Source organism: Gavialis gangeticus, unplaced genomic scaffold, assembly GCF_001723915.1.
Source record: "Gavialis gangeticus isolate Ggan-Ray unplaced genomic scaffold, GavGan_comp1, whole genome shotgun sequence".
Lineage (NCBI taxonomy): Eukaryota > Metazoa > Chordata > Crocodylia > Gavialidae > Gavialis > Gavialis gangeticus.
In genome coordinates, this window is record NW_017729013.1 from 7525305 (window position 1) to 7534827 (window position 9523).

Genomic DNA, 9523 nt, shown 5'->3' on the forward strand with positions numbered 1-9523 from the left:
TGCTGTATGTATTTATGAAGCAGGATGCTTGCTAAGCACAAGCAGTAATTTACTTGGAATAACACTTCTGCAACCTACACACATGCATCTTAAAATGTTCTGGCCAATGTGGTCAAAGTTGTGTCACTCCTAGTAATATTGACACAACCTTGATCTTACTAGTTTTATTGCCATGAAATCAGTTTTGTCCTGTGTGCAGTATTTCACTGCATATGGCAATACAAACAAATATAATCTCTTCATTTAAATCTTTAACATAGTTTCCTGCTTAGTTTCTCCCAAATTGCTCTTCTATTCCCAAGACTTCCTGGCAAGAAGCCTTTACCCTGACAGCTGGGTATGAAACCACCGTACACCTTCCCACATTGGAGCCCTGCAGTGTCCAGAGATGGGGCCTGATGGCACCACGTCATGTTAATAACCATTTGAGTCAGACCATAAAAAAAAAAAAAAAAACAGAGCTGAAAATATACACTGCAAACCCCTAAAGTTTTGAAAGCAATGACTCCAGGTTCTTTGTAGGTCTGGGAAATGCTCTGTTTGACTGACAATTCCCAATGGGGTCTGTTCCCTTGATTAGAAAGTGGCATGCAAGCCCAAAGTGAAGTGAGGTAGTACTGTTTGTGGGAAATCTATGATTTGGGGGTACCTTTTGGTGGCCAGTAAAGCTGTGGGTACCTTTGAAAACCAATGTCTTCACCCTGCTGGCTTACAGTGATTGCATATAAAAAGGGCACCCCACTCATGTCTGGGAACTTTTTGATTGGCAGCTGATTGCCCGCAGTCATAGGTGATGCGTAGCGGTGGGGGTGCTCCCCCCAAGATTGGCTGCTGCTGCTGTTGGCATCTGTGGGCGGTTGCCACTTGCCACCCCCTCCCCCCCTCACCTCTGACACTGCCAGGGCCACCCATGGGTGGTTCTCACTCGGCCTGCCCTCGCTCTCAATGTCACCGCAGCCACCTGTGGGTGGTCCCCTCTTGGCCCGCCCTTGCTGCTGAGGTCACCACGGCCGCCTGTTGGCGGTCCCTGCTCACCACCACCACTCCCCCGCCACTGTCCGCGCCTCAGGAGGCATGAGTCATTCATGTCTCTAGTGTCACTGCCATGATCCTGCAGTGTTTGACTGTGCAGCATGAGTCTGTCAAGCTATGGAGTTGCCTCTAGTTTTGGCGAGCGGGGAGGAACATGGGTGACTGGTGCCTCTTGAGTTGGGGGGGCACGTGCTCCCCCGCCCGACACCAGTCAGCGACTGGGGGAGGAGGGGTCCTCCGGTGGCTGATCGCACTAATTGGGGGATTCCCTGCTCCCAATCTTCTGGAAGTCCTGCAGCCATTACTGGAAGCGACACAGTCGCTTTTGCTGGTGGCCCTGCTCCCCAGCCGGTGCTTGAAGTGGGGAAACTGGTGCTCCCACCAGCTAAGCAGTGAGCATGGCCTGTCAGGGGGTGCACCGGCACTCTCAGGGGGTGCACGTGCACCTCCTATGTGTCACCGCTGGGGAGGAAGATCAGAAAGGGAAGATGGAGCAGAAACTGAGAGGGCTAAGCCATTAGAAAATTAGAAAGCTACAAAGAAGGCTGGGTTAAGTGGCAAAGTTATTTCAACAAAAGAGGTTGGGAGCCCTTACCTAATAGTGGCAGAACAAGGCATTGGTTCCACTGGGTGCCTGGTCTTAGTGTAGCTGAGGCCCAGGGGGTTTGGTGGGTGTGGCTGGTGTATTCAGAACATGGTGGAAATGCAGATACTTCCACCTGCTGCTCCTGACAGTGTCCATAGTCTAGTGGGAGGTCTAAAGTCACAAATCTGTTGCTTTGTTTAGTTGCAGACACAAGCTTTGCTAGCACAATTTTATACTTCCTACAGAGGGGCTGCTTGGCTGGATGTGAGTGTCTGTCTTAATTAATTTTTTGTAGCAGTGAACAGTCTGATTGACCATTATGTGTCTGAGGGGAGAAAGAGTGCTCTACAGATTGGGTTCCTAGGCTGTGTTTTGGTTCAATATCTGTCTCTATCACTAGCACAGACCTCTTGCATGTCTTGCTCTATTCCTTGGCTTCCCATCTGGAGTACTTTGTAGCTGGAGTACTGTGTTCAGTTCTGGGCGCCGCACTTCAGGAGGGATGTGGACAGCATTGAGAGGGTCCAGAGGAGGGCCACCCGCATGATCCAGGGACAGCAGGGCAATGGGGCCTCTGTTTTAGTTGGGGCTTCTATTATGACCAGCGTATACTGCTAATAAAATTCACTAAGCTTTGGAAAGTGTCATTCTTAACAAATAGAATTGTTCAGAGTGGTAAGGGGCAAAGGGATAATGCCAGAAGTAATTCCTACTTAATTTCACTTAAAGTATGCAAAATCAAGATTGAATACTTGGAAACTGTTAGGGAGATGTTTGAAGAAGAATGAATAATCTGGCCTTTGTGGAGCAGGCAAGATGTATTAATTCTCTTCCATCTCTAGCTTCTTTCTCTAGCCGAAGCTGGGATTTTCCCACATAGAAGCTGTACTTTTAAAGGTTGCAAATTTGGGACCAGTGTGACTTGAAACAAGTTAATTGATGAAGGGTGTGTGGGACTGGCAGTTCATAGTTCTGCTTGCTGCATTACTGGGATTTAACTTGTCATTTTGTTTTGTGTTTTCTGCAGGCATTGGTGTCACTACACTGTTACACGGACTGTTTCCTGTCAAGTGCAGAATGGGTCAGAAACCGTGATCCAGAGAGTTTATCAGAGCTGCCGGTGGCCAGGACCTTGTGCCAACTTAGTGAGGTAAAATTCCTTAATTGTATGCGAAGTATGGACCCAATCCTATACTGTCTCTTCAGTTAGTTGGAGTTTGGCCTATGCAGTGCATACAGGGTTGGGCTCTGGCTTGCTTCTAAACCTGGTGATGCTAGTAAGAATGGCGTTCAATAATGACTCCACTAAAGGGGGTACCCTTCCACAGGTGGGTAGCTTTGTTTTGTGTTTATACTTATCTATGCAAACAAGATTGAGACTCTTAATGTTGGTGGACAACACTGCTCCTCTGGCTCTTGAAGAACAGCGATGGTTTTGTCTTGTATGGATGCTGTTGGAGTACCATAGCCCACAAGGAGCTAAGGTAACCAAACTCACTGTTGCTTGTGAACTGAGCCAGCCTTGGTTTTCACCCCAGTAGGTTCCCAGAAGTTAAGGGCTGGTGCACGGAATAATAAAAGTACTTGACCCCTGGCGGCAGATCTAGCAAGGTGCTGCATGTTGCTAATTCCCACTGATTTCAGAGTAATTCCAAAATTGCTCAGTCACTTCCAAAACTGAGCTTTCATAAGGCCCTCTTTATCCATTGGTCTCAAAGCTCTTTGCAAAGGTGAGTAGGTATCTACTATCCTTGCTTTATAGATAAGAAGTTCCAGCACAGATTGTGACTTGCTAAAGACTTTGTGAATTCATCCTTTGTACTAACTGCTAGGCTATGGTAATATTGTGCCATCTGACCCATAATAGTCCTGGGACATGGTCTACAGTGGAGATAGTGTAGAACTGTTATTCCAGGTCAATTTTTCCACACTAAGTTTGTTTCTATGTGCATTCCTAATGTGGAGTAAGGTAAACAACCATGTTCTCCTACAAGGGGGAAGATTTGCTGTGGTTCACCTCCATCTGTTTTTACCTGTTTTGTCTATCCATTCTTATCCCATGGCAAGTGGAAGTTAAATTGGGACAGCTTAGCTGATAATGAAATGGTGTTAAATTACCTTGCCATAGGAGCAGATGGATGAAACGGGTAAAATGAATCAACTGACAAACTTGCAAGTGGTTAGGCCCTTTCCCTCCCTTCCAGGTTGTAACGGTTTCTATGCCCTAAGAATGTAAGAAAACCTACTCCACCTTTTTTATTTCACATCTAACTTATTTTGCAGCACAAGAGCCAACAGCTTAATTTAGCCAGTAAAAATAATGAAATTGTTCATCACTATTCTGTTCAGCTATGGGACAGGGCTTGAAGTCACCTCATAATGTAGACAGAACATTTTTGTCTTAGTAGGGCTACAGTCATAAACACCTGGAAAAATCTATCTCCAAAACATTGTATACTGAGCTGCTCCCATGATTAAGTTCATATGGAACTTTAATTTTCCATATTGCTGTTACCACAGTTGATCTCCAGTTTCCATTTGGCCACTGGTCAGCATTACTTAGTTTTCTTTTGCCTGTAATATATCTGCTTTGGTATCTATCTGTTCTCGTTTCAACCACAGCTTATATGAAGCATTTTTTATGTCTTATGCTGCTGTAGCCAAACCTCTATTGACATTTTTAATTTTCCCAGACTTGATCCTTTTCCTGTTTTAAAGGTGTTGGCTTTAACCTTATGTTTTTTAATTTGCGAAAGTTTTATCTATTTTTTAACATGACTGGAACTATTTGATACCAGACAATCACTGGGTCAATATCCTGTGCCTGTACTTGTACAGCTACCTTTCTAAATAAAGTATAATTGTATATAAAATGATGATTTTGTATTTTTGTTTATCTATGAAAGTCCTAAGAAATCAAACTAAGACTTAATCATTTTTGTTTGATATTGTGACACTTAATTTCTCTAGGAGGCAACTTGTTTTGAACATGCTGCAAAATAGCACTGGCATGATTGGCAGAGAGGAATTTTCAGAACTGAAAATACCACAGAAACACCAGTATTGAAATAGTTTTGAGGCTACTGATACAGAAGGTTTGAACTGACTTAAACTTGGCTGAGTTGTGAGCTGATTTTTAGGCAGTAAGGTTCAGAAGGAAATGGATCTAAAGAAATGCACATCTGCTGCAGGTGGCCCATTATAATGGGCATGGCAGAGAAGAAACCATCTTGAGAACAAATGGCCATGTGGTTAAAGTCACCTGAGATGATATTAGTTCACAGATGTCAAATACCTCCACTCCTAAATACCTTAGTTCTCTAATTTGGTTATTCACTCTTTGTTTTGATAAAGTTACATGGAAGTAACTACTAGAACTGATGGATACTGATTGTCTTGATGTCGCATGGAAATGACCTCCTTTGTGCTTGACCCATATCTTATGACTTGAATTCAGACAAAAAGACCGGTCTTTTACCTGCTCCCCTATGCTACTTTTATTATTGTTCCAAGAACTGGTTTTACTCTTCCTGGTTCAGCAGCAAATTGAAATATTTTAGTTTGGATTGAATGGAATTTAAATAGGTTTCTTCCTCCTCTCCCACACAGCAAAAAAGATGATGAAACTTCTTGTTCTTTTGTTTGGTGTCAAAACACTTAATCTCTATCACTACTGAATTAACAAGGGGCTTGACTGAGAACTGGTGGTAGTGTCATTCAGTTCTATCCAATAGCTTGGCAAGTGGAGTGCACTGGGAGACCTGGATTTAATTCTCTTTTCTGCCTGAGGAAATATGAACCTATATCTCCCAGGAAAATATCCTAACCACCAACCTGTTGGGTACTCCAGGGTATGATGTCTCCTGTGGCATTGTTCCACTACGCTAACATCCAATTAACATTTGCTGGACAGGGATTGGAAACTGTGTAGAGCTCTTCCCCAGTTGAATGGCCTAACTACCCAGGTAGAGAATCATGGGTATCTCAATGACTGTCTGTAACAAAGCAGAACAGTTTTGAGAGGCTGAAGGAGGATCTCCTCCAGAATACCTTTATAGACTGGTAATTAGGACACTCGCTTGAGAGAGGGGAAATAGATGTCCAGTTTTTTTATGCCCGAATCAAAACTCCCACCTTTATGGGATGTGGACAGCCCTCACCTACCCCAGAATATTTCATCGCTTGGTGATTTTTTTTTTTAAACTTACCCCTTTGGCATGGAAGGGAACAGAAATGAGGTATCCCATGTCCTAGGTGAATGCTGTAATCACTCATAAGGTGGAGGTGATGCCCCTTCACTTTAGGGTTCTAGATTCACTAAAGTCTTCTCAGTTGAAACTATTTAGCAAACCTGAGTTTAATTCACAAATAGCTTTGGAAAAATGCATTCCCCTTCCCCTCCATTCCTCTCCCCCCTCCCCCCCAGTGAACTATTGGCTAATAAAATGTTTTGCTGAATTCTACCCATGTCTCTAGTCAAAGAACTTGTGACATCTGTAAGGGTGCCAAATGGTGACTTCCAACAGCATTATAAGGATTACTGGAGTTTTAACCTCAGTGGTTGTTCGTAAAGCATCTGGATTGCCATGTTTTAGTTGGACAAACTGTTCAGGCACAGAATAACCTTTGGCCAGGACATCTTGTAGACTTGGAGTGTCAGTGTCACTTGATTGGGGTTTTTTTTTTATGAGCCAGAAATGGCTATACCAAGCTTTCTTTGGAAGTGTTCCTGGCAAGTCATTGTTCCTTCATGAGACCCCAAGTAAAGATCAAGGGCACTCATTAATCTTCTGGTAACTCTTTGAATTGCACAGTGATTTAATATAGACAGGCCAAGTTCCTGCAGCCCCAGACCCCTTTTTATATTGTTTAATAGGTCAAACATTTAAATAGTTTCATGCAGAGATAGATAGAAATCCCAGGAAGGGTTGCTGTCAAGAACTGCAGGTGTGGGAGCAAACTAGGCTCAAAATGCTAGTGCTTGGACTTCTGGGAGCTGTGTACAGGTTACTGGTTTAAAGTTTTACTTTTCTTGAGATCCTGTTCATCTTGGCTGCTGGTCTCTCCAGTAGCCTTCCTTAAAGCTGCTTTTTCTACATGAAATGTAAGGCAGTTTTGGTAAAAGACTTGATTGGTGATTATTGGCCATTGCTTTGTTGCAGGTTTAATTTGTACGTGGTGTGCCTTTTTGAGGAAGCAGCAAGGATTTTTCCCCATCTCTTGGTCCTGTCTGATTTCTACTGTGTGTATTCCCCTGCTGCACTGAGTTTGCTATATCTTTTAAACCTCTTGTCTTGGCCTTTTAAATGATTTCTCTGTCCCTTTTTGACACTAAGCTGCAGGAACACTGCTGCTCACTTGTGGCTAATGTACAGTGCTGACCATGGTGCCCTGGCTAGCTGGGTGGATTACCACCTGGTAGACTGTCCATCTCATTGATCTTCTACATTCCCTGTGCTCCCGTTGGTAGTACACCAGAATGACTGAGGATTCCTTCCTCTCATGTGCTTCTTAAGATCATAAGCATGAGTCCTTGGAGTCTAACCCTTCTCTTTCGGTGTCTCCCTTAGCAGTTGAGGGACTATCTCCTTTTGGGACCACCTGTGTGTGAAAAATATAAGAAAGCAGCAGCCTTCTGTAACTGAGAAAATGGTTTTAAAACAAGAAGTAATCATTTTTATTTGGGTGTCTCCTGTGGTTCAGTGGTAGAATCCTTGTCTACCACACAGGAGATCTGGGTTCAATTCCCTGACACTTAAACAGCTACAGCCATGGAGGCACTAAACATCTGGACTCAGTCTGGTCTTTGGATTCTGTCTTACTGGCCTAAAGGGGGCATGGAAGGTCTAGGCAGCCTTCACTCCTCCAAAAATGCCTGCCCTGGCATATGCATCAAACTTTTGGGTGGCTCCCGTGCATACGCCGTGATCCAGGCGGATCGATGGCTGCCACCATATATAATTTTCATTTGACTTTCCAAAGCCCAGTGATGGAGGCTTCTTTACACCTAGTTACGCCTGGAGGGAAAACAACGCAAACAACAAAAATTTATATATCTAGAAATAACCTTCCCTCTTTGCTCAGTCAGCCTCCAAGTCTTTCCCTGTTGCGTAGAGGAGTCTTTCTCTGGATCCTCCACTTGACCTGCCTTGTGAAGTTCTAGTTCTGAGGATAATGAGCTCTATCTAGGGTGGTTACATCACGTCTACAAGACTATTTAGTCAGGAATACCACCAGGAGAAAGTGCTGTGCTACACTCAAGACCATTGTTCCTTCCATTTTTTACCCTGGAATTTAGAGGGGTGTGACCAGAGTTATGCCACAGGACTGGAAGCTACAGGCAGGCAAAAATGCACATCTTCCCTATTTTTCACAGCTCTGCCTCTACAACTGTTTCATCTGCTCGTGTGTAAGGAGTGGGCCAGAGCTCTCGTTCCATCAGGATCTGTTATCAGAAGGTTTGTGAGCAAATGGAACTCCTGCCAAAGAAGAAGGTGTCTTGCAACCATGCAATGACAGCCGAGAGGGGCGTTTCATTAGAGAGAGTCTGCTTAAAACAGATGTCAGCGCAGCCAGGTTGAGGTTTAGGCCATTTCCCATCACCGATTCGTTTGTGTTATGTTTTTTTTCCTTATTGGATAAATTTTGACTCTGTGCCAAGCATTTGACAGTGAAGTATCTGCAAGATCCCCAGCATAGCATCTTGGGTTGTAAGGAGAGTTCGGTCTCCCAGAGTGTTCTCCATCTCGGCAGTGCAACCTATCTTTGCATGTCCATGGTGAATGCCTGTAGCCTTACAATCCAAATAGGTGCATGGGCAGCTTTCCAGGGAGCTGGTTGATGCACCAATTTTTGCATATAAATTAACCAACCTTGAGGAATTAACAAAAACTGCTTGTTTCCAATTTCACCAGTAACTAAATCCCTGGGAACCAGCTATTGGATCAGCTGCACACAGTTTTCACTGAAGCCAGTAGTATCAGGCACCTGCAGTTTTCTCCTGAGCAGTCTATTAGGGGTGTGCAAAATGGGCCATATTCTATTCGGCCTGAATTGGGGGACAGTGATTCAATTTGTTGATTCGGGTCACTGTCCCAATTGGATTCAGCCAAGTCCGAATCTAAAGATTCAATGCTGATTTGGAGAATCAGCAATTTGGCCATAGACACAGCTTTTAATGTTTTTTCTACATACCTCGAGGTACCAGGCATGGCTTGTGAACACTGCAATGGTGGGGCAGATGGAGTGTCCCACAGCAGCACAGGGTGGCCCCTCGCATGCTCTACGGCGGACCCAGAAGAGGACTGGAAGAACTTCTGGTCCACTTCTGGGTTTGCTGCTGAGCGCACTGGGGACCCCCCCACACTCCCATGGGACGCTCCATCCGCCCCACCATTGCAGCGTTCGTGAGCTGCCTGGTACTTTGAGGTATGGAGAAAAAACATTTAAAGCTGTGTCTATATCTGAGTCATCAAATCTCTCCTAATCGATTTGGTGGTTTCCGATTTGATTCGGAGAGATTCAAGGGTCTCCTGATTCAGTTAGGACTGGGAGATTCGGCCGCTTATTCAGGCCAAACCTCAGTGACCAAAGCTTTGCACAGCCCTGCAATCTGGGTTTGCAGCACCTAAGGGCTGAATTTGCTTTATCTTCCGGGTAGGCAGTGTGGCAGAAAGCCACCTTGGTTTCTCCCCAAAAATCTCTGCCCTGTGACACTGTGATTTAAATCTCTGTGCTGTGACCATTCAGTTAGGATGGGCCCAGCGCACAGGGGACCACACCCTCAGCCTGTCTCTTTAGGGAACTGGAGCTGGCTGCATTCCTGAGGGAGGGGGAAACCTGCTCCCTCTGCTTACATGACTTGCATCACTTACCTGGGTAAGGGGTTTCTACCTGGGGAGCTGG

The 9523-nt window shown here is 44.7% G+C and overlaps 1 protein-coding gene across 7 annotated transcripts in view; it reads left to right on the forward strand.

Moving 5' to 3' along the window:
- COL26A1 (collagen type XXVI alpha 1 chain) overlaps positions 1 to 9523 on the forward strand; it is a 442136-nt gene that overhangs the window by 58119 nt on the left and 374494 nt on the right. For all 7 annotated transcript variants that reach the window (XM_019511439.1, XM_019511441.1, XM_019511443.1 and 4 more), the window contains exon 2: positions 2646 to 2768. In XM_019511439.1, the coding sequence (XP_019366984.1) occupies positions 2646 to 2768 (123 nt within the window). The remainder of the gene's footprint in view (positions 1 to 2645; positions 2769 to 9523) is intronic.